Genomic DNA, 24,989 nt, shown 5'->3' on the forward strand with positions numbered 1-24,989 from the left:
TGACTTCTAAAACCACTTTTTGTCTCATCTTATCAATGCTTTACTCATCTGCCACAATATTGAAATGCATTTTAATTTTATTATTTTAAACACATTACATTATTATATTATGAATTATGCTTATTATTATTTATTTATTTATTTATTTTTTGTTACATTTATAATTATTTGAATATAACTAGTTATAATTATTTAATCATGACATATTGAAGGTAATTAATTAGAAAAAACTATTATTTAAATATGTATTCTTTTGCTTTTTGGAAAATGGTAAAAAAATAATGAATACCCATGTTGCACTATACAGATGCTTGTCCAGTCACATGTTCTCTAGAATGAGAATGCCCCTCCCCCTTATACCACCAGCATTCGACTAGCTAGTAGCAAATCATGGTTCAAGGCTGTGATTTAAACTAAAGCTAATTGGATATTTAATAAAAAAAAAAATAAATAAAAAAAACGGCCTTTGTTACGCCCCAATTTCCTGTTTCTATAAAAAATACATCAACTCAGGATAGAGAACTATGAAAATGTCACTTTAAGGCATGACCAATGGAATTAGCTACTGCCGTTATTAGACAACAAGGGGTAATTTCTTAACCAGTTATTTATTAACCTTTAACTGCCCTACAGTGGCCTCATTGTCCCCGAAGTGAAAGGGAACGAGACTGTCCCTGAAGTGGAGACCAACTCAGGCTACGCACTCCTGCACTTTTTTAGCGACGCTGCCTACAACCTGACTGGCTTTGAAATCTTCTACTCGTGAGTATCCGACCACAGCGGGGCACCCATATTAATGACATTGGACATCAGCACTATCTAAATCGAAAAGAGCCTGCAGTCTCTGCCAGGTGCTAATACTGCATGTAATCACCCAGGTGTCTTAATTTTATCCTCTCTGTACATGTTTCATTCTTCATGTAATCACAGGCTTAGTCCTGTTCATTATACCCTACTCATTTCAGGACCCTTTTTAGTATATCTGTATAAAAGGATAGTTCTCACAAAAATTAAGATTCTCTTATTTACTCACCATCATGCCTTCCCAGATTTGTATGACTTTCTTTAGCAGAACACAAATGAAGATTTTTAGGAAAATATCTCAGCTCCATACAATGTAAGTGAATAGTGATCAGAGCTTTTTAGCTTTGACAATCACATAAAGGAAACATAAAATCATCCATATTGTAATCCATATGTCTCCAGTAAAATCCAAACCTTCAGAAGCGATGTAATAGGTGTGGGTGAGAAACAGAACAATATTTAAGTAATTTTATACTTTAAATCTCCACTTTAACGTTCATTTTCAGATGTGAAAGTGAAACTAAACAGGCACCACATGTGACTTTCAGATGTAAAAGTGAAAGTGGAGATTTAGAGTAAAAATATTTTACCTGATTTTCACCCACACCTATTATATTGCTCCTGAAGATATGGATTTAAACACTGGAGTCTTATGGATTACTTCTGTGTTTCATTTATGTAATTTTTGGAGCTACAAAGGTCTGATCACCATTCATTTGCATTGTATGGACCAACAGATCTGAGATATTCTTCTAAAAATCTTTGTGTTCTGCTGAGGAAAGAAAGTCATACATGTCTGGGATGGCATGAGGGTGAGTAAATGATGAGAGAACTGGGATGACATTTTTAGGTGAACTATCCCTTAAGAAGTTCCCCTTCTTGTTTCCTTTTTTCTACTTTATCTGTCTGTCCCTCGACAGAATCAACTCATGTCCAAATAACTGCTCGGGCCATGGGAAGTGCACCTCGGGGAACTCGATAGCGAGCCGTGTGTATTGTGAGTGTGATAAGTACTGGAAGGGTGAGGCCTGCGACATCCCATACTGCAAGAACAACTGTGGCAGCCCTGATCATGGTTATTGCGACCTCACCGGGGAAAAGCTGTGTGTGTGCAATGACAGCTGGCAAGGTACTATACTCTTCCTTCTGTCCTCCTCTCTCTTTCCCACCCTACTTTTTCCTACCCTCCCACAGATTCTGTTTAATTTCTTAAAGATCTGAAAGATGCTGTGAAATCTGCTGTGAGAATCTGAGAGCTCTCCAATTCTGTGTTCCCAACAGAGTGTTGTGCCTCATGCAGCTTGTTTTTGTTGTGTGTATAGACTCCCCCTAGTGTTGATTCTGTAGCTGTGCACCTGTCACCTCTGCATCACTGCAGCATCCTCATCAGGCTCTTGACACATTGTCACACAGTATCAAATGCATAATTTTGCCTGATGGAGGCTTGACACCAGGCTGTCTTGAGGTTGATGTAATGACATGAGCCTCTGGCCAACTTCTCATTAAGCCGCACAAGAGGAAACAGGAAATGGTGAGTTGGAAAAAGGATAAATGGTCACGTTAATGACCATGAGGAGTTGATAAGAAGCTGTCACACCTGCTCTACGAAGTCAGAAGGATGCAGAGATCCTAGAGCTTATTTATAGCTGGTTTTAAAGGCCGTCTTGAGAGATCTGATCATAAATGGACAGCACTAAATGATTCCAGTGAGTTTTGTGATCCAATCAATTAACAACTTTCAAAGGTGGTGCTGGCTACATTACATTTAGCATCCTGATACGTCCTGGGTTGCATAAAAGGGCAGCCTTCCTGCATAACTTGCAATTATTGTGCTACAAAAAGGGGTTTAATCTGTTCAGGGAGGTAAGTTTTGAATGAAAACAGCCATCCTATCAAAAAAATAGAATTTTTATTTGGCTCATATGCACAACTTTTTCATTCAATGTATTTTTTAGTATGCCTGATATCAGTGTGCAGCAACAAGGATCATGTGAAGCATACATACCCAAGCTTAGTTGATACGACTAAAATAATCATTGAAAATTCCATTCTAAATGTCATGTTCATTTAAATATATTTAGGAGCAACAGTTTGCAAACCTTTTTTTGCTTTATGAACACACTGATGTATTAAGTGCTGTATGTAATCAAAGATCCTCCCCTTGATAAAATTCTATCACAGGTTGTGAGAAAAGTTACATCTGAGACTCACTCATGGTAATATTAGTTGTCAGTGGCATTCTGTTTCCACTTGTGATGTTTCCAGGTAAAAACAGGGTTATAGATTTTTATACTACTGACTTACCTATCTCTCTCTATATCTCACTTTCTCTCAGGTGCAGACTGCTCTTTAACAGTCCCCTCCACAGAGTCATACTGGATCATGCCCACAGTGAAGCCTTTTGGAGCATCGCTGGGTAGAGCGTCCCATAAGGCAGTGGTACAGGAAAAGGTCATGTGGGTTGTCGGCGGCTACACTTTTAACTACAGCAACTTTCATAAGGTTTTAAAGTGAGTGATGAGTCTTACCTTCTGTTCTGAAATATTATTATCAGTTTCATCAAATGCACAAGGGCACCAAAATGTACATATGTATGTGGACTTCCATTATGACATTGCTTATTTGTTAAATGACCATTTAGACATTTATCCAAAAATAAAAACACAAGCACCAATATTAATAATAATTGTCGAGTCTGAACAAGGAACTCTTTGTATGGGATGTTTGGGCATTATTGTGTATTATGTACATTGCAACATTAGACTTGATATTTATGTCTTTGTTTCCTTGCAGTTATAATCTTGAAAGTGGCATTTGGAACACTGTGCCCATCAGTAGTGGACCCCTGCCGAGATATGGCCACTCCTTGGCACTATATCGGGTAACATCAGTGTTGAAATGTTTCACAAAGATTTGAGCAAGAATACATTATTGTCTTGAAGCTTAATAGCTGTAATCAGTGTCAGGATGAGTGAATAAGGCCATTAAGCTGATTACATGTTCTAGCTTTTGGTTTGGGTATACAATCTGATACAGATCTTCTTTGCTTATCTTAACAAAGGCAAGAATACCCTGCAGCAACCCTTATTCTTTTCTGCCACTCTCCCATCATTCCAAAACACAGTGAACCAACCCAACACTTGTGATATTTAAAATGTTGAAATTAAAAATGGAAACTATAGAATGTTGACCACTAGTTTGAAAGATTCAAAATGTTCATAAATCTTTTTTTTTTTTTTTTTTCAGGATGACATCTACATGTTTGGAGGCAAGTTGGAGATGGGTGCCAGTAATGTAACTGATGAGCTGTGGGTGTTCAACATACCCAGAATGACGTGGTCACAGAAGTTCCCCAGTGTGCCAGCTCATGTGCAGGTCTACGCTGTTGAGGGCCACTCGGCCCATATAGCAGAGATGGATAACGGGGATGTGGTTATGGTGGTCATCTTCGGCTACTCCTCCATTTACAGCTACATCAGCAACGTCCAGGAGTACAATATACGTGAGTGACTGAACCAGTATTGCTGTAATGCATTGTATGTCTTGAAATTAGGATTGAATGGTGAAGTATTTTGCGGGTTGTAGATTTGGTTGTTATTTAAAAATGATCCTTATGATTTTAAATAACATAAAGTTTATGATCCTGCATTAAAGGAATAGTTCACCCAAAAATGAAAATTCTCTCATCATTTACTCACCCTCACACAAATGAAGAAATGCAAGTGAATGGTGGCCAGAACTTTGAGGCTCCAAAAAGCTTATAAAGGTAGCATAAAAGTAATCCATACGACTCCAGTGGTTAAATCCATGTCTTAAAAAGCGATATGATATGCATGTGTGAGAAATAGATCAGTATTTCAGTCCTTTTTTACTTTAAATCTCCACCTTAGACCAATGGGTGGCGATATGCACAAAGAATGCGAATCAACAAAAAAACAAGAGAAGAAAAATATGAAAGTGAAAGTGGATATTTAACATAAAAACTGACTTAGATATCGATTTGTTTCTCACCCACAGCTATCATATCGCTTCAGAAGACATGGATTTAACTAGAGTCATATGGATTACTTTTATGCTGCCTTTATGTCTTTTTTGGAGCTTCAAAGTTCTGGCCACCATTCATTTGCTTTGTATAGACCTGCAGAGTTGAAATCTTCTTCTAAAAATCTTTGTGTTCTGCAGAAGAAAGAAAGTCATACACATCAGGGATGGCCTAAAGGTGAGTAAAAGAAGAGAGAATTTAAATTTTTGGGTGAACTATGCCTTTAAGCATGGATCTGTTAGGATTGATTTGATTGTTTTTACACAAGTGGGCCAGTAGATAGAGCTGTGGTTGTTTGCAAGAATGAGTGTGCAGTTGATATATCCAGAAGCAGCGTGTCTCTCTGGCTAAGGTTTTCATGATCAGGGCCCTGAGTAATCTTAAGAGTCGTGAACTCATGCTCTTATTTTCTACTCTAACAGGAAATTCTTGCAGACTTTTCCTACAGGCTTTTTGTTTTTAAGAAAACGTAGCTTTATTTTTGATCTCTACAACACTCAAACACAAACAATCTGATTTCCTCTTGACATCATACATGTGATCTTGCTTGTTCATTCTGTCCACAGGAACAAACACATGGCTGGTGCCAGATACCAGAGGAGCGATCGCTCAGGGTGGGTACGGACACAGTAGTGTGTATGATAGCGGCAGTAAAAGTGTGTATATCCATGGAGGGTACAAATCTCTCCCTGCTAACAAATATGGCCTTGTGGATGACTTATACCGCTATGAGGTTCAGACCCGCACCTGGTGAGAGCACACAGAGACACATACACACTCAAGCATAAATAGGTTGTAATCATGTTATATAAACATTTAAAGGGTATAGTTAACTTTGTTTCAATTTCGGGCCATGTTTTGTGTTGTAGGACGATTCTGAGGGAGAGCGGTTACCCACGTTACTTGCACTCATCTGTGCTGTTAGGAGGAACTCTGCTCATCTTTGGAGGGAATACCCATAATGACACCTCTCTTAGTAATGGGGCCAAGTGCTTCTCTGCTGACTTTCTTGCTTATGACATTGGTTTGTACTGGCCCCTTACTACATCTTTTACATACAGTTACATTTCATTCTTAGTGGGCCATCAAAGGTTAATTTAAAAGTAAGAATGTCTCCTGTCTTGCAGCGTGTGATGAGTGGAAGGTCCTCCCTAAACCGAACTTGCACAGAGATGTCAACCGCTTTGGGCATACTGCAGTCACCAGTAACGGGTAAGAACTCTATGAAATATGCATAAACACTCAATATTTTATATAATTATTAAAACTGATAGTTCCTCATGTTATTCCAAACCTGTATTACTTTTTATTTCATTTTTAGGTGAACTGTCCCTTTAATTATCTTCATGTTCTCTTTTCCTTCTAGGTCGATGTATGTGTTTGGTGGTTTCTCCAGTGTGCTTCTGAATGATGTGCTCATCTACAGGCCACCCAGCTGTGAGGCCTTCCTGGGGCAGGAGCGCTGCGAGGCTGCAGGCCCTGGCGTGCGCTGCGTTTGGAAAGAGAGTCGCTGCGTGTCCTTGGAGCCCAGCTTCTCTAACAGCGCTACACCTGCTCCATTCTGCCCCGCCAAAGCCGGTAGGTGTCTGGAGGTGCACAGACTCCCCTGCCACACTCAGCTGCGACATTTTCCACCATGTCCAAGCTGGGAAATCAGTTTGGCTTGCATGTGCTGATCTGAGCCCTCGGGTGTGTCTGCCACATAGTGTACAGGCTGAGTAAATGAGAGAGTAATTGAAGGGGCACAGGCTGTTTGAAGCAGACACAGAGGAGAGTTTCCCACAGCCCTCTGCTGCTCTGCAGGGCTGCCAGCTTTGTTTGATATTTTGCTACTTGTCAGAACACAACCAATCACTCTAAACCAGCCAGAATTTAGTCTGCGATTGTGTGTAAGGATGTGTGGGATAGTTCACCTAAAAATGAAAATTCTGTGATCATTTACTCACTCCTATGTTGTTCCAAAACCATAATATTTTTTTTTTTCATGGAACATGAAAGTAGATATTTTGAAGAATATTGACTCTATATTTTTTTTTTCTTTTTTCCAATCAATAAAAATAGAGCCTCATCTCCTTTTGGTCTGACAGAAGGACTTCTGTGCCACTAGCATCACCAAATGGATTTGCAAAAATAATTATATGAATAATAAATGACAGTGAATAATGTTATTGAGCAGGTTTCCCAAACTCATGCCTTTGGTTGAGCCAGTGTTGCTATGTTGGGCTGGCCAGGATGCACAAACACAGTGTTCACAGTTTTTCTGCGGAAACAACTTAAAAATGGCTGCTTATAGTTGACTGCACATACAACTGGGATATGAGAAAGTATTTTAACATCAAAACACACACATCACCTTTAACTACACAATGTCACATAAACGTCCAGTGAGTTGGTGAGTCAGATGGTAATTTAGTAACCACTCTGACAATTCAGCAAGTAATTCATTAGACTGCTTCAGACTGATTCTCTGTAGATTGTGAATAGTGGTGGAGGAAACATTTGTCTGGTGTTGTGTTTTTCTAAAGCTAGGGGTGGGGAAACGATGTTTATCTAGTGAAGCAAGGACATGGAGACACTCTTAATTATTAAGTAAGGACTTGTCAAAATAAAGATCTTTTGAAGTCTTCAGTTAGAAGTAAATGGGGTATGGAAAGTGTTTGAAGTGCTAAATGTTTCTCTTCTACTTTGTTCAAAGTTCTAATATGAGAGCACAGCTCTGTGAACTAATCTCACACTGCTTAGATGCCTCTTTAGATTAATATATGCCTGACAGCTTTTGGATATTTACACATGGAAGTGTCAATTTTTTTTTTTAGACTAGACGGTTCTGCTTTTCATCTCACCCTCACTTTTCTTGTCCTTATGTCTCACCTAAAGCCACGGTAGATGAGAGATGTTACCGCTTCTCTGACTGCACCAGTTGTACCGCCAACACTAATGGATGTCAATGGTGTGATGGCAAGAAATGCATATCAGCTCTCAGTAACTGCACTGCTGTAAGTAGGCCTGCAGAGGGCACAAGTGCTACACTACACAGGTGAATGCAACGTGTATGGTATGTTTAGTGTGTTTTTTTTTGTTTTGTTTTTTTTGTTGTTTTTTTTCTTCTAACTAGACTGTGAAGAATTTCACCAAATGTCCTATCAGGAATGAGCAGATTTGCAGTAAGATGTCCAATTGCAAGAGCTGCTCTCTCAACCTGAGCTGCCAATGGGATCCTCAACAGCAGGAATGCCACACCCTCCCTGGTAAGATGGGCAGGTCTTGAAAGAAATCATGGATCATTATATTTTGTGGACTAAGGCAGAGGCCGCTCATAGTTGGACTTTTTAAGATTTTTTCTCTGAATATGTCAGTCAAGGTAGAGTAAATGCTTATAGAGCCAGAGCTTTTGTTTTCTATATATTTGTCACTGTAGCTCTTTTCTGAAACCTAGTGAGCTGCCTTGCTGACCTGCCTTCTAACACAGCATGCTAACTGAAATGGAACACGCCACATAGGCAGCAAACCTGCCTGCCAAACAAAAAGTGCACCTGACGAGAAGTGCACAGGAGACTTGACTCACAATTGTCTTCAATAGAGTTAGGAATATTCCGGGTTCAATATAAGTTAAGCTCATTTGACAGCATTGTGGTATAATATTGATTGCCACAACTTAATTTTTACTTGCCCCTTCTTTTCTTTAAATAAAGCAAAAATCTGTGTTACAGTGAGGCACTTACAATGGAAGTGAATGGGGCAAATCCGTAAACGTTAAAATGCTTACTATTTCAAAAGTATAGACACAAGACATAAATAATATGCATGTTAACATTATTTTAGTGGGATAAAATCGCTTGCTAACCTTTTCTGTGTAAAGTTATAGGTAATTTTACAACTTTGTTGCCATGATGATGTAATATCAACAAACCCTACAACCCTAAAATGATGATTTAAACAATTTTACATCTCAAATAATACATGAGTTTTAACAGAGGAATTAACGTAAGTAATTTTATAAATTATAAGCTTCACATTTCTGCCTTTTAAACCCTCCAAAAATTGGCCACATTTACTTGCATTGCAAGTTACACTGTAACCTATATTTTGGCTATTTTTAAAGAAAAGTATGGATGAGTGCAAATACATTTTTGTGGTAATCAGCATCATGCCACAAATGTTGTTGATTGAACTTAACTTGTACTGAGCCTGGAGTATTCCTTTAATTTTAACATGTTGCCAGTCTAAAGACACATGCTGAAAATACATTGCACACACACATATTGGGTAAAATAGCCCCAAAATAGTTTCAATTAGATCTTTCAATGATCTTACCTTTTGCAACAGCCTTCATGTTTGTAATGTGGCTTTAATGCCTTAAAATGCTATCTAGACAAGTAGATCACTGCCTATTCAAGTAGATGCCCCTTTCTTCCATTCACCATCTCTTCTTAGCTTTGTAATTTACCCGAAGAGCTAATATAATTCATCTTGTACTTTAATTTTTGGCTTGATGGGGTGGGGCCCTTTTGTCTTTTTGTATATTATAAATTTGCAAAATTATTAAACCTTTATTAAGTTATTTATAAAAAGTAATTTTCATTATTTTAAGAGCTCTCCTGCTGTCTCTGAAGAAAAGACATCAAAAGGGGAAATCGAGAATAATGAGGCTCGACTTAAAATCTCTTGATTGATCTGTCTGTAGCTCAGCTTTGTGGAGATGGTTGGAGCAATGTTGGGGAGGCCTGTCTGCAGATCAACTCCAGCAAGGAGAGCTATGACAATGCTCAGCACTACTGCAAGAACCTGGAGGGCAACATCGCCTCCCTTACCACAGCCAAGCAGGTGGACTTTGTACTGGAGGAATTGCAAAAGTACCAACAGAAAGGGAAGGTTTGTGTCTCAATGTGAGAGCAATTGCTTAAAATCATAGCAAAAGTGGCTCTGTGAAGATTGTTTGAAGATGCCACTTGTCACTAATGCAATAACATTTAAAAAAATTTAAGTGTGATTTAAGTGTCCAAAGGCTTTTGGAGGCAACTGTATAGTTAGTCCCTAATTTTGGTGATCCCCCCACTGTCCCTCTGACTCATTGCTTTTGTCCTTCAGAAACTCTCCCCATGGGTGGGCCTGAGGAAGATCAATGTGTCATACTGGGGGTGGGAGGACATGTCTCCGTTCACGAACACCTCTCTGCAGTGGCTTCCCGGTGAGCCCAATGATTCCGGCTTCTGTGCATACATGGAGAGAGCTCAGGTCTCAGGCCTCAGGGCCAATCCCTGCACTGCCAACACAGACGGCCTCATCTGTGAGAAACCAGTTGGTGAGTCACTATTCCTTCTCTCCATTGCTTTTATTCTTGACTCTGTCTGTGGCTACTATCACACAGAAGCAGAATATGGTTGTCAGTCCTGTTTTAGTGTGCTAATATGGTTACGTTCAAACAGTTCACATGAGAGTGACAACCACATTCCAGTTATCCGTTAATTAAGATTTGACAAATAAACTCGCACTTCGGTTGGACTCATTTATTACATATTGTCACGTCAATCGTGAAAAGACGTTCAAGTGTTATGATATCAAGTGTCTTTTTTCTTAAAATTTTTTTTTTTACTTCCGTCACTGTGATTACAGGTTATTATTGATGCTATCGTATGAATAGAAAAGGAGCATGACTTTGGTAATTCATTCATATAGACGGTATTCGAGACACTCCTCTAAGCTGTTATACGAACAGGGCAATGTAAGAAATATGGTTTTCAATCCAACACTGACTGTGTGATTACAGCCATTGTAAAGGACTAGACACAATCCCATAAGATACATAAGCATTCCATTTTCAGTCCAGAAATATTATAAAATTAACCTCATTGAACCAAAATGTCTCCCTTGCAGTGAGCCCAAACCAAAACGCCCGCCCGTGTAAGATGCCCTGCTCCCTGCGCACCACCTGTGAGAACTGCACTAGCCAGGCCATGGAGTGCATGTGGTGTGGAAGTACGAAGCGCTGTGTGGACTCCAATGCCTATGTCATCTCCTTTCCCTATGGCCACTGCCTGGAGTGGCAGACAGGAGACTGTGTGTGTGAGTGTCCTTGTTTACTTAAAATAGCCATTATGTTGTGTTAGAATTTAACATTGTAGGGCTTTACTGGTTGTTTAGATCAGTGTTACTATCAGAAATAATTAATAATGATTTCTTTAGTTATTAATTAATATTTAAATTAAATAATAGAATCTAACTCATTAAAACCTCATATGGGGCTCCAGTAAATGTAGTGCGCTACGTTTAGGAGCGGGTTTGGTTATTAGCAACAATTAATAATTATCAAAGATAATTATTAATTATCAAAATCCATAGAACATTGATTTGAATCAATGTTAGCGTTTTTTAATCCTTTAAATCAACAATTATCAAAGATAATCGTTAATTGTTAACATCGATGAAACATTAATTAAAATTAACGCTAGCTTATTGATCCTTCAAATTCAACAATCATCAAAGATAATTATCAATTATCAAAAAAAAATCAATAGAATATTAATAAGGATTAATATTGCCGGGGCACCACCCTGGAATCAGGGACTAATAACCAGATAGTATAACAGTCTCAATATTAGATTGTTTTCTTAGGAAAATCGACATCCGAAGAATATCGATTTTCGGAAAAAAAACAATGAATGAAGGCTTGAATCCGAGCACTGACATCTTGTCAGCATGTGACACAGGTGTATGCAAAACAAACCAAAACACTTCTCTTTGAAATATAACAAAGTTTATTTATGCAGTAATATCAATTAATAATTAATACAGTGCAGTCAATAAACTTCCGACTTACAACTACAAACTAAACAGTGATATGATTAGATATGGTAACCAAAATAGCTTAGGGACAAAGCTGAGCTTTATCACGAAGCTATCTACTAGCCAAAAATGTGTGCGAGAATGTTTGTGAGGGGTTGCGCGTGCGCGTGTGTGTGTGGTCAGTACGAGAGAGAGAGAGAGAATAAAGTGACGTCCCCAAAGCCGATTTTGAGATCGGTTCGAAATACCTTGAGTATTAGCTGCAATGAGCGGACTCGGCAGTCCGTAAACTGTACAAGCAATAACCTTGATACACAAGAATAACACACTATAATATTCTATCTCTGCCCAGACGTAAACCTCTTACTTGAATCGCATGAGGATGCAGCTAGAATATGTGTGTTCATCCGTCCTTTAACTCCGACTCGGATCCTTGAGGCTCGGGTGATGACGGGAGGCCGTTTCCTCACTCTGTCGGTGGGCGGTACGGCTGCTGATTCTCGGCGGGCTGGCGGAGAAATCAGCGACGTCGACTTGAAGATGGAAGAGAAATCTTTTCTCTCTTCACTTCTGCTGGCAAACGGATGAAGATGCGGATTGCTCAGCGGTCTCCTTCGGATCCGTTAGAGTGTTCGGTGGAACACAGAGTAATCTCAGCTCGTCCAGGGAGATGGAGATTGTATGGCCACAGTTTCAATTTGTACGTTACTTCCTCGTGCCACGAGGCTACACCTGAGAGCAGCGATGAGCTGCATCTACACACGGCGAGCAAAGTTGCTGGAAGCAAATCCCGGAAGCATTTCAGAGGTATTTCTACTCCTGATGATGTCATGGTTGAGGAACCGTTCTGTTGTATGCCTCATCCAATAGGAGTTGAGAGTTTGATCCTTTAGTGAGCAAAGCTTCATGGGATTTGTAGTCTGTTTTGGACTCCCTTTGTTTGATTTTGGCGCGGTTTTTATCAGTAAGATTTATGACTTGGTATGTAGGCCTCAGTTAGGTTTTACGACTGGGTTAGTCCTGCCTTTGTCTTCTATCTGAATACATGAGGCCCAACAACATCTAAATTAGTTAGAGTAGTTCTCATTTTTTAAAGGAATTTGTTTTATGGGCAATTTTGCCTTTGTTAGACAGGATAGCATAGAATGTCAGGAACGTGTAGGGAGAGAGTGTGGGTAGAATTGGTTTAGGAGGACATGAGAAGGCCAAATCCATTCTAGGTGCGCTGTGATGAAGTGACGAGATAAATCCTATCTCTTCCATAATAATTCAAACTTTTGTCCTAACCAGCCGTGACTACGACAAGCAGCGATACACGGTTGATTTTTTTTTCAGCTGGGTAGTGCCGCGCTCAGTGAAATCTCATTGGCCCAAAATGCTGATCCACATATATGTAGGCAATATTAAATATCAAATATGTTCTAATACAGTCACTTCTTGCAGTATTTAGCTTTTAGTGAGATGGTTACTATATGGTGTAATGCTTCACCTGGCTGGAGGCCTGTTTGTAGATTTTCGGCCATGGAAGCTATCTGTTCATCTCTGGTAGAAGGAGATTTTATTTGCAAGAATACAATTCTGAGAACAGCTAGAGTACTAGTCTTACTGTAGCTGTTTTCTCATGAACCCCTTTACCTTATTTCTTGGAAGGGATTTAGTAATCAGCACAATTGTGTATGCCCTTCCCAGTGATGAGAGTCACTCTGTCGAGCCTTTCAGAGAAAGATACTGCCAATCAGTGTCTTTTAGCAAGCCTGGGTTGTGTGGGTTCTTCAACTCAATCAGAGCTGTTGTTTCATCTCATTAGCTGAACTGCTTGGCCTCTGATCCACCTGTAATGTACAATTAGAGTTTCAATTTGCCTGCCTAACCATTCGGTCTTTTCTCTTGGCCATTCAAGGATGAATTCTTATGGCACGCTAAGTGAGAGAAGCTTCAAGGCAAACGTGATCATGAATGGCAGGAACATTTTAAGAGGCCTTGACATCCCCTTAACACCTTTTATGCTTCCACATTTTCATACTGTATTTTTTTTAGATGTTACTTGTTTCTCTAAGGCAAAAACAATTTTCTTGTACCATTTATTTGTACACAGCAGTGTGCGTATCCTGTGTGATTACAAAAAATGGCAAGTTTTGTTTGTCCTTCAGACCAGAGGCTTTAAGTGCTCATAATGTCTTATTCCACTCTCAGAAAGTGAGGTAAGTGTATAGGGGACACATCAACGCTCTCTGTCTGTGGTCTATATGACAGGCCTAGACTTACTGATAGAGCTTCCATTACGCTCAGTCTGATGGAAAATGAATTAAAAGCTCTCTGGCTGAAGGTGGAACTATTCTGCAAATCTGTTCGGCTGAGGAAACCTTTTTGTCATCAAAATGTATCTCTCCATCCGATTGATGGTTACTTAGTGTATTAGCTGCTCCGCTATCAGCCCTGGCCTGTGTCAGTGCCATCTATTTCTGCCTCCTGGTGTTTTTTGTTCTCTTCAAGGTACTTTGAATTTGTTGGAGCATGGTGGGATGAGTTTGACTCACATTCGTGAAAGTGTGAGTATTTGTGCAGCAGTGATATGCAACGAGGCGTGGGACGCTTGTGTGTACCGTCCCCCTGTATTGCAGCTGTCTGATAAATTTGCTCTTCAATCTGGGTGGGCTGAAGGTCGTTTGTTTTGAGAACCTTGTTCTCGCCTCACTGCCGGAGATTAGCAATGTAACTTGTCCCTCATAGCTCTCTCTCGCTCTCTCTCTCTCTCTCTCTCTCCAGTTTCCTTTTGGCATGGCTACATTTGTCACCATATAAATATGCAGTCTGGGCGACGTGCAGTTCTGGATTTTTAAGTCAACATGAAACTGTGTTCGCAACCTATTTTACTTCTGTAATTTTAAGTATTTCTGATGTATTGATTTTATCCATCAGGAATTGATTAGATTGTAAAGTTGTCTCTATGTGATGGGTAACTGGAGGGGAGGGGTATAACAATTAAAGTGCTTGATGTCAGTCAAAAACAAAAGTTGTTTTAGAAGCGGTGCAAGTTATTACATTTCCATGAAAAATTGTGAAAAGCTTTTTTTTCTGGAATAACATGATGAACCCTGATGAATTGCTTACAATAAGACATGGAACATGGATTCATTACACATTCATTTTCACATCATGTACAGCTGAGATTATGATGCGTCTCGAGCGATCCGATCACGTGGACAGGCGAGACACATCACTGTTTACACCTGGTCGCTTAAATGCATCTGCTGTGACCACTTGTGTTCGTATTTGGAGGGGAGGGTTATGCATTTGTAATTTAATCTAAGGATAAATGCAACATTTTAGAGCAAAATCGTCTGTTATTTTAGTGGATTACCTGTATTAAAGGAGCTTCAGATGTTCGTGCTTCTCATCTGTGTCCCTTCATGTTGATGTCTGACACACTGTAGAAGATCTGTGAAGTTCTCGCACTTGTGTGTGTGTATCCGCTTTTTCAAATTTTCAGGTTGGATGGTTATTTCCTTTAGCGCAGCAGTTGATTTACCGGTGAGGTGTGTGTACTTTGCTGCTGTCTGGGACGCATTTAGGAAGGATAAGCGTTTATACCTCAAATGCGATGTCACATGAGTTTTTGATTACCTTCGTATGTGTCTTTTGTGATCTGATCACAAAACCTTTTAGACTCCATATATCTGTATTTAGCGCTGACCACATATGATCGGATCACCCAAAACGCATCTTAATACCAGGTGTAAATGGGGTCTTTATAAGCAGTAATACTGCATCTGCTAGCTGCACCGCCAGTGAGGTCAGTTTAGTTCTTTTTTCCTATGGTAACCACATTGCTGGGTGGCCAATCAATTTGCTTCTTTGAACATGTAACGATTGAGAATTTGAATCAGGAGAGTTGCTTTTTTCTTTCCAGAGACGTTGTCTCATCTGCACTCAACGCCTAACCCATCTAGACTTCACCTCTCTAAAACAATGATCTGTATTACATACTGAATCAAATCGAATTGTGCTGTTTGAGGATCTGTCAGCTCCTGCTGTTGAGGATCCATGAACTCCTGCCAGTGTAATGACTAACAGTGTACTTCTTCACCTTGAACACATTTTGTGTAATGCTTGCTGTTGTGTGGTCTGAGATCCCTTAAAGGTGTGATTGGGGGAGGGGGATCAAACTGAAAGAGACTGAAACACATGGCTCTGATGTGATCTTTAGGGAGACTGATTTATGTCTAGTCTTTGGAAGTAACTTTCTGGTGGTATTTATAAACAAATTACTAAATCCATTGCATGATATGCCATGTGAGAGTCTGACAGATTCAGTATAGCAGTGTACAGTATATAATATAATCAGTCTCTCTTTTTGTCTCTGTCTCTATCTTTTCTCCCTAACTGCAGCTCAGAACTGCTCTGGTTTGCGTACATGTGGTCAGTGTCTGGAGCAGCCTGATTGTGGCTGGTGTGGGGACCCCAGTAACACAGGCCGAGGACAGTGCATGGAGGGCTCGTATCGTGGACCCATGAAAAGCCCCTCCAGACACAGCCAAGAAATGGTGCTTGACACAGGACTCTGCCCAAAAGAACGAGGCTTTGAGTGGGCTTTCATCCAGTGTCCTGGTGAGAACGTACCATGCACGCACACACTCTAAATTACACTTGTCACTTCAAGATGCACACATTTGCATGCACAGTTGATACAGGATGTTTACATGGATAGTGGTTATGTACACCACAGAATAAAACTCCAGAATTATTAAAGGTAGTTTGAAGGAATTTCTTTGCCTCTAGTGGCATAAAATGGAATTGCAGTCTGTTTATTGATTGTCCCAACTGCCTTAACGGCTGAGTTTGGGGCCAGACTACTGAACAATCGCAGACTGCGTGAAGGTTTAAAATTTTATGAAAACGGTCATTATATTTATAGTTCTGTTTGCTTTATTATTCTGTTTTGCTAGTGGTGCAGAAATGACACCCCTCACCTTTAAAGAGCAATTTTGCTCTTTCATTTTTTGTTTAATGAGTCCAGGAATATTGTGACATTTAGTTCATATAACACATTAAAGGGATAGTTCACCCAAAAATTATCATCATTTTCTCACCCTCATGCCATCCCAGATATGTATGACTTTCTTTCTTCAGCAGAACACAAACAAAGATTTGAAGAATATTTTAGCTCTGTAGGTATATGCAGTTGATTGGTGATCAGACCATTTGTAGCTCCAAAAATCACACAAAGGAAATCGAGAAGTAATCCATAAGACTCCAGTGGTTAAATCCATACCTTCAGAAGCAATATAATAGGTGTGGGTAAGAAACAGATTAAAATGTAAGTTATTTTTTAACTCTAAATCTCCACTTTCACTTTTACATCTGAAAGGCACATGTGGTGCCTGTTTAGTTTCACTTTCACATCTGAAAGTTAAAGTTAAAGTGGAGATTTAGAGTAAAAAATTTTTACAAATTTTTCTGTTTCTCACCCACACCTATTATATTGTTTCTGAAGATATTTAACACTGGAGTCATACGGATTACTTTTATGTTTCCTTTATGTAATTTCCAGAGCTACAAAGGTCTGATCAACATTCACTTGCACTGTATGGACCTGCATAGATGATATATTTTTCTACAAATCTTCATTTGTGTTCTGCTGAAGAAAGAAAGTCATACATATCTGGGATGGTTTGAGGGTGAGTAAATGATGAGAGAATTTAAATTTTTGGGTGAACTCTCCCTTTAATTAAAGTCATCCATAACCTCAGTACCACAAAACACCCTTTTGTGAAAAATTCAAAATCAAAGTCTTACCCAATGACTGGCTTATATTTCCTAGCATGCCAGTGCAACGGCCACAGCACTTGTGTGAACGGCAGTGTGTGTGAGCAGTGCCGTAACCTCACCACTGGCCCTCACTGCGAAACATGCTTACCCGGTTACCATGGAGACCCAACCAATGGCGGAAAGTGCCAAGGTGAGAATATTTGCACCTGCAGGGAGGCATATTGATACTTCACTAAGCTTGGTAGTAGAGCAAAGAGCACATACTGGAATGAAAACACACTGTTCCTCATGTGATTATTACACACTGAAAGTGTTTGGTGTTGAGGTCAAACAGGTGAGTGCACTGCCAGAGGTGAGAGGTAAGTTCATGCGCATGCACTTGCATTTTTTTTCTTTCGCTGTGGAAATGACTGTTTACAGCACTGCTTTGTGATCCTGTGAAAAGGGATATGCTGTCATACCCCATTATGCCCACAGTTATGAGTCAACACTCCCACCAAAGGGGTTTAACACAAAGAACTGATGATCACAAAACGTGTGATAGTTCAGACACCATATTGCAACTGTCTGAAATAAAGTTAAAAATGTGTGTCTTTTAAAGGAATCTTCCATATACAAATCCAAAATGTCTTTGTTGTTTCATTTGCAGCCTGTGATTTTATGAAATTTTCCCCAAGGCCCTTTCCTTTAATACTTGATGGCTTTGTCAGTTCTGAAAATGCACTAGAAATCCTAGACACTCATATATCCTATATTATTTACATCATTCTCCTCAAGAGCCTACTAGCTGACAAAAAGTGCTCTTGTGCACAACAGTGTGGACATTTGAAATACAACCTACAAGAACAGGACGGAAAGTGTTGTGTTGGCAGATTGCAGATTTGCAGGCGGCATAGAAATGATCCTATACGTGTTGTCATGCATCGTAGTTCTGCAAACAAAAGCCTGTCAGAGCCCTGATGATCCGCAGTGGTGTTAGCTCAGCAGGAAGAGTGTGTAGAATTAATGCTTATTTTAGAAATAATTAAAGGCCACTGCTCAGAAATGGATTATAGTACAGATAAAAGGCTGTGGAATTTGAAGCCAGCATTTTTCATCTGTGGCAGAATACGTCTGAACACATATGAACCTGGTTTGAGAATTTTAAAATAATTATTTATGATAATAAGACCCCTTTAAATTTTCATAAATATTTTAGTAGGTAAATTTATAAGAGGTCTGTGTTAGATTCATATATATTCAAAGCATTATTTATATAGCTTAATTCAAATGTTGTAGTCTCTGCTCAGCCCATGTTTATTGTAATAGTTAAATTTACATTTATTCATTTTTATCCAAAGTGACTTACAAAAGAGAATAAAACAAACAAAAGAGATCACCCCATGGTGAAAGCAATGCAATTAGTGCTATAATACCAAATCTCAATTGAGTACTAGAATAGTTTAATACTAGAGCAGAAGTGCAGAATAGTAGATTATTATTTTAATGTTCTTATCCACAGAGAATGACATGGGAAATATAGAGTATTCCTTGTGTCTATTGTCTATTGTCTATTGAATCTCTGAAGATTTCAGAGTTCATGAGCGGGGTATTGTTAATGCATTAATGCACCTATTATTTTAATTACCATCATTGGTATTGTGGCCTAGGGCCTGTAACCTGATGTGCTCATTTCAAGTAATTCAGCCAAACTGATCTCTGAGAGAACAGAGAGAGATAATAGAATGTGAGAACAGTGATCTCACTGTGTTTGTCAGCTTGGTTGGTCTGAGGTTTAGATCAGACAGATCTATTTGGCAGTGATGTCACTGAATACAGTAGAGACTATTTTGACTTTTGAAGTTTGTAGTTAAATGTAGTTAAAGGGGTCATGACATGAGTTAAATTTGATTTGATCTTTAAATTTTCCTTGATCTTTTGACATAAGACTTCATTGTACCGTAAAAACATACTGTAAGTTTCAGAGCTCAAAACTTCCTCCTCACTGCGAAAAGAGCATTTGTTGATGTCACACTGGAAGACATTTGCATCTGACCGCCTCCACAACAACACATCAACGCCTACTTTAACTTATCACTTCTGTAGCCCCATCCAGTAGTGGTGAGCAATGAGATGGCAAAGAGCAGAGAGCCAATCATAACAATGGGCGTTTATGGTGAAGTTGTAAAGGAGAAGCAGCACCAAAAACAAGTGTTTCTGACAGAGGGTCAAAATAAGAGTGGAATATGTTTTACAAATACATAACTTTTTATTTTTTTTTGTACAAAAACCTTTACTATATTTCTTTACTATATTTCTCTATATTTCTTGTCTCAAGTCAAGTCAAAATGTATTTCTATAGCACATTTAAAAGCAACAGAGTTGTGCCAAAGTGCTGTCCAATAAAACGTTGAGCATATAAAAAGAAAGCATTAAAGGTAAACATGCAGCATACAAAATATAAACACATTAAAATACAATCAGAAAAATTCAAATTAAAACCCTTAAACTAATCTTAATCAAAAGCCAGAGAGAACAAAATAAGATTTAAGAGCTGAGAACTGGCTAGTGAAGGAGCAAACCTCACATTTACGGGGCAGACTGTTCCAAAGTTTAGGTGCTGCAGCAGAGAAGGCCCATCCACCCTTAGTTTTGACGTGACAACATGGGATGGTTAAGAGAAGCTAATTACTAGACCTAAGTGCTTTTTGGGGAGAGTAAGGAATCAGAAGGTCACTAATGTATTTTGGTGCGACACCAGATAAAGCCTTGTACACAAAAACAGCAATTTTAAAATCGATTCTAAACTTTACAGGAAGCCAATGAAAAGTCGCTAAAATGGGAGAAATGTGATCCCTCTTTTTTTGTTCTGGTAAGAAGTCTCACTACAGCATTTTGGACAGTTTGCAGGTGAGAGATCGCAATTTGAGGCAGGCCACAGTATAGGGAATTACAGTAGTCCATCGTGATGTTATGAGAGCGTGGATTACAGTCCCCAAATCTTTCGGGGGTGGAAACTGTTTTAATTTCGCAACCGATCTCAGATGTCTCATTCTCTCTCTCTTTCTTTTCTAGCTTGTAAATGTAATGGCCATGCCAATGTATGTCAGGTGCTGACGGGCAAATGCTTTTGCACCACCAAGGGTATCAAAGGCGACCAGTGCCAACTGTAAGTACCTCTACCACTCACTCTCAGATGTTTGTTTTTCAATTTTTCAACTCAAAGTGCTTTATTGGCATGACAAAGTAGTTTCATAAAGCAAATACATTGAAAAACAGAACAAGAATAACAGAAATTGAACTAGGACTAGAACATAATAAATAGTAATAACTAATATATATATAATATAATATAATAATCAATGCAGCATTAATGCAACGTAAAACAGCGTTTTTCTTTTATGGTGGGTTCTTTCCTTGTAAGCTATTGATATTTTCTATCCACTAACCATACCCCTACTTATAAACCCAACACTCACAGAAGTATTTTTGCATATTTAGATTTTAGTTAAAACATTTAATATGTTTATTAATATGTTTTCCTTTTGGGGACCATCAGTTGATCCCACAGACCCCACAATTTAGATGCTTTCAGATTATATTCTCCTTGTGGGAACATGTGGTTCCCACAATGTAAGCAAAACCTGACACACATAGACACACCTTTACCCATCCTAAATCTCATTCAGTCCATTTAGCTTAACTGTGATGTGTCCTCACACCTTTGACTAAAGCTGACCCACAATCTTACTCAGTGCCGATGCAGCGTATTGTGTGTGTGCACGCACACTTTAGTAGCACTAATGGAGGTGGAGGTGAGGTGTGGGAGTGTGGTGGCGTGTTTCTGTAACTAAAAGAGAGACCGTTTCTCTTTGAGAATAATGCAACACAAGTGTCTCACTCACAGTGTTCCTGCATTGTTATACATATATGCATAGATTCTAAAGAGTGGGTTGACCAGTCATGCTTATTTAGGAGACGTGGGTGTAAACTGAATTTACCACTCAGATTATTCAGTCATAGAAAAAGAGGCTGGTGAGCAGCTTGAAATCCAGGCTGTGGTGCTGCGCTGCATTCAGGGCTACAGCAGAGGATGCTAGTGCCTTTGTTGTATGCTTTTAGGAGAACTCTATGTGACAGATGCTTTGTTGCGGGTTGACGTTAAACTCAGGCATATGAAAAGGTGTGCAGCCTGTGGAAGGTCTCAATTGATCTCTTAACAGTGTTATATAGCGGGGGCCTGGGTAGCTCAGCGAGTATTGACGCTGACTACCACCCCTGGAGTCACGAGTTCGAATCCAGGGCATGCTGAGTGACTCCAGCCAGGTCTCCTAAGCAACCAAATTGGCTCGGTTGCTAGGGAGGATAGAGTCACATGGGGTAACCTCCTCGTGGTCGCTATAATGTGTGGTTCTTGCTCTCGGTGGGGCACGTGATGAGTTGTGCGTGGATGCCGCGGAGAATAGTGTGAAGCCTCTACATGCGCTACGTCTCCGCAGTAACGCGCTCAACAAGCCATATGATATGATGCGAGGATTGGCGGTTTCAGATGCGGAGGCAACTGAGATTCGTCCTCCGCCACCTGGATTGAGGCGAGTCACTAAGCCACCACGAGGACTTAGCGTGCATTGGGAATTGGGCATTCCAAATTGGGGAGAAAAGGGGAGGGAAAAAAAAAAACAGTGTTATATAGCAGGAAATGAGAAACTATCCTCTGTCTCAACAGGTCTCTTTTACATTGCATTTTTTGTCTCTCTACCACAGTGCATTTTCATCATTGACATGAGTATGAGACAACAAGCACTAGCGGAGGCTGTTTACATCTCTCAAAAAACCTAACACACACTAAACGGCACGTGTCTGTCTGCTGTTGTTGAATTTCAAAAGATGAAAATTAGACATAAGAAGATATATATGTTTTACAGATTAATCAATGCCAATAGTGGCTTTTTGGAACTATCGGTTATCGGCAAAAATCTATGCCGATAGTTGCCAGCAAGCAAAGAAAAATTTGACTTTATAGAAATGTGCCCCGTCAGCACAATGTACATTGTGTCTCCAACTTCATATCTTGTAAATGATAATAAAAGTTATTCCTCAATGATAATAAAAGTTACTTCATCCGATGAAATGTATATACACAAAAACCCTTCATCTGGTAAATATATAGGCTATAAAAACTTAATTTGGTAAAAACTTAATTATAGAGCACTGTTACAGAGGCAAGTCTCTGTCATTTCAAAATAAGAGTCCCTTGTGTGTTTTGGGCTTGTTTATAGTTAAAAGTCCCATGTTATGCACCAAATCTCCATTATTTTTCTGGTTATTATTGGGATTTTGGTTGAACAATAAACTGCATCTGGGATTTTATTCTCATCACCTCATGTCTGTGGCCATCATAGTAAGGAAAGACTGAAATCTTTTAACATCCTATTAATCAGTTTTAAAAACTATCAGCTGATTAATAGGTTATCTGCCTTTTCCACCACCTTGGTTATCGCTATCCACAAAATCCACTATCAGTCGACTTCTAATGCAAATAATGTGAGTTGCTTGCCAAAGGCAATAAGAAAGAAATACATTAAACTATAATTGGCAAATATTACCTCAATAGCAATTTTCTTCCACAAATTAGGCCGAATTGCTTTCATACCAATTGCAAACCATACTAGAGTGGCAGTGTTTTGTTTGTTTTGTTCACAATTCTTATGTTTTTTGTCTTGGATGTTGTCTGCCTTATTGTCTATGACAGACAAACACTTTTGGACATTGGTTCAGCAATTTCACACCGTAAACCGGACTTCAAATTCCTCAATGCCGACCCGCTGTTTACAAACACGCAAGCGGAGCCCTTTGTCTGGGCAGTCCGGACGCGGAAACGCAGGAGGAAAAGGGAAAACAGAGCCGGCGTTCTCATCAGAGTAAGACGCCGCGCAAATCGACCCCCGCTACCCACTATTCTACTGGCAAATGTTCAGTCTCTGGATAACAAGCTCTGCGAGCTGAAAGCGTGGATCTCTTTCCAATGAGAGATGAGGGACTGCTGCATTATCTTCCTAACAGAAACTTGGATGTCTGCAGAGATTCCAGACTCAGCCATTGAACCCGCGGTGTTCTCTGTGCACCGAGCGGACAGAGCGAAAGACCTCTCAGGTAAAAGCAGAGGTGGTGGTGTATGTTTTATGATCAACAAATCCTGGTGTGATCAGAGGAACGTACATTCTATCAAGTCTTTCTGCTCTCCTGATCTGGAATTTCTCATGCTTCTGTGTCAACCATTCTGGCTACCGAGGAAATTCACAGCAGTCATTATCACAGCTGTGTACATTCCCCCACAAGCCAACACAGACCGGGCACTCAAGGAACTGTATGGGAGTATAAGTGAGCAGGAAACTGCGCACCCTGAGGCCACGTTCATTGTGACCGGGGACTTTTAATAAAGCCAGTTTCAAATCAGTTGCACCAAAATACCACCAGCACATTAGTTTCAACACACGAGGGGACCGGGTTTTGGACCATTGCTACTCTCCCTTCCGGTATGGCTACAAATCCCTCCTCCGCCCACCATTTGGCAAGTCGGACCACTCTTCCATTCTGCTTCTGCCCGCTTACAGGCAGAAACTGAAACAGAAAGCACCCACCCTCAGAATGATCCAGTGCTGGTCGGACCAATCAGACTCTATGCTACAAGACTGTTTTGATCACACGGACTGGGAGATGTTCCGGTCCGCCTCTGATGACGACATCGAGGTTTACGCTGATAGCGTAATGTGTTTCATCAAAAAGTGCATGGAGGACGTAGTTCCGACCAGAACAATATGGAAGAACCAGAAGCCATGGATAAATAGCGATGTTCGCGCGGCACTTACTGTGCGGACCTCTGCTTTCAATTCCGGGAACGCGGAGGAGCATAAACAAGCCAGTTATGCCCTCCGAAAAACTATCAGAACAGCAAAACGCCAGTACAGGAACAAGATTGAAGGACAGTTCACCAACTCTAGAAGCATGTGGCAGGGAATTAACATCATCACGGACTTTAAAGGGAATAAAAACTCCGCCATGAACACCGCAGCCTCTCTCCTGGATGAGCTAAATACTTTTTATGCTCGTTTTGAGGGAAATAACACCGCCCTCGCAGAGAGAGCTCTCGCGGCCGAAGCTGCAGAGGTTAGTTCACTCTCCGTCTCTGTAGCGGATGTAACCTGATCCTTCTGACGGGTGAATATCCGCAAAGCCGCGGGCCCAGACGGCATTCTGGGTGCGTCATCAGAGCGTGCGCGAACCGGCTGGCTGGTGTTTTTACAGACATTTTCAATCTTTCCCTCTCTTTGTCTGTAGTCCCCACATGCTTTAAAACGTCCACCATTGTGCCTGAACCAAAGCAATCAAAAATAACTTGCTTAAATGACTGGCGTCCTGTTGCTCTGACCCCCATCATCAGCAAATGTTTTGAGAGACTAACCAGAGATTACATCTGCTCTGTGCTGCCTCTCTTTCTTGACCCATTGCAGTTTGCTTACCGCAACAACCGCTCCACTGATGATGCCATTGCATCTACAATACACACTGCTCTCTCCCACCTGAAAAAAAAGGACACTTATGTGAGAATGCT

General features: G+C 40.0%; 1 protein-coding gene across 5 annotated transcripts in view; it reads left to right on the top strand.

Moving 5' to 3' along the window:
• The window catches only part of atrnl1b (attractin-like 1b), a 149,908-nt gene that overhangs the window by 22,579 nt on the left and 102,340 nt on the right, over window positions 1–24,989 (top strand). For all 5 annotated transcript variants that reach the window (XM_051673902.1, XM_051673903.1, XM_051673904.1 and 2 more), the window contains exons 4-20: window positions 634–762; window positions 1,725–1,933; window positions 3,140–3,314; window positions 3,598–3,685; window positions 4,051–4,306; window positions 5,413–5,596; window positions 5,716–5,870; window positions 5,974–6,058; window positions 6,213–6,424; window positions 7,724–7,842; window positions 7,962–8,094; window positions 9,531–9,718; window positions 9,935–10,148; window positions 10,721–10,909; window positions 16,019–16,237; window positions 17,451–17,588; window positions 20,453–20,546. In XM_051673902.1, coding sequence (XP_051529862.1) covers window positions 634–762; window positions 1,725–1,933; window positions 3,140–3,314; window positions 3,598–3,685; window positions 4,051–4,306; window positions 5,413–5,596; window positions 5,716–5,870; window positions 5,974–6,058; window positions 6,213–6,424; window positions 7,724–7,842; window positions 7,962–8,094; window positions 9,531–9,718; window positions 9,935–10,148; window positions 10,721–10,909; window positions 16,019–16,237; window positions 17,451–17,588; window positions 20,453–20,546 — 2,787 coding nt within the window. The remainder of the gene's footprint in view (window positions 1–633; window positions 763–1,724; window positions 1,934–3,139; window positions 3,315–3,597; window positions 3,686–4,050; window positions 4,307–5,412; window positions 5,597–5,715; window positions 5,871–5,973; window positions 6,059–6,212; window positions 6,425–7,723; window positions 7,843–7,961; window positions 8,095–9,530; window positions 9,719–9,934; window positions 10,149–10,720; window positions 10,910–16,018; window positions 16,238–17,450; window positions 17,589–20,452; window positions 20,547–24,989) is intronic.

Source organism: Myxocyprinus asiaticus, chromosome 36, assembly GCF_019703515.2.
Source record: "Myxocyprinus asiaticus isolate MX2 ecotype Aquarium Trade chromosome 36, UBuf_Myxa_2, whole genome shotgun sequence".
Taxonomy (NCBI): domain Eukaryota; kingdom Metazoa; phylum Chordata; class Actinopteri; order Cypriniformes; family Catostomidae; genus Myxocyprinus; species Myxocyprinus asiaticus.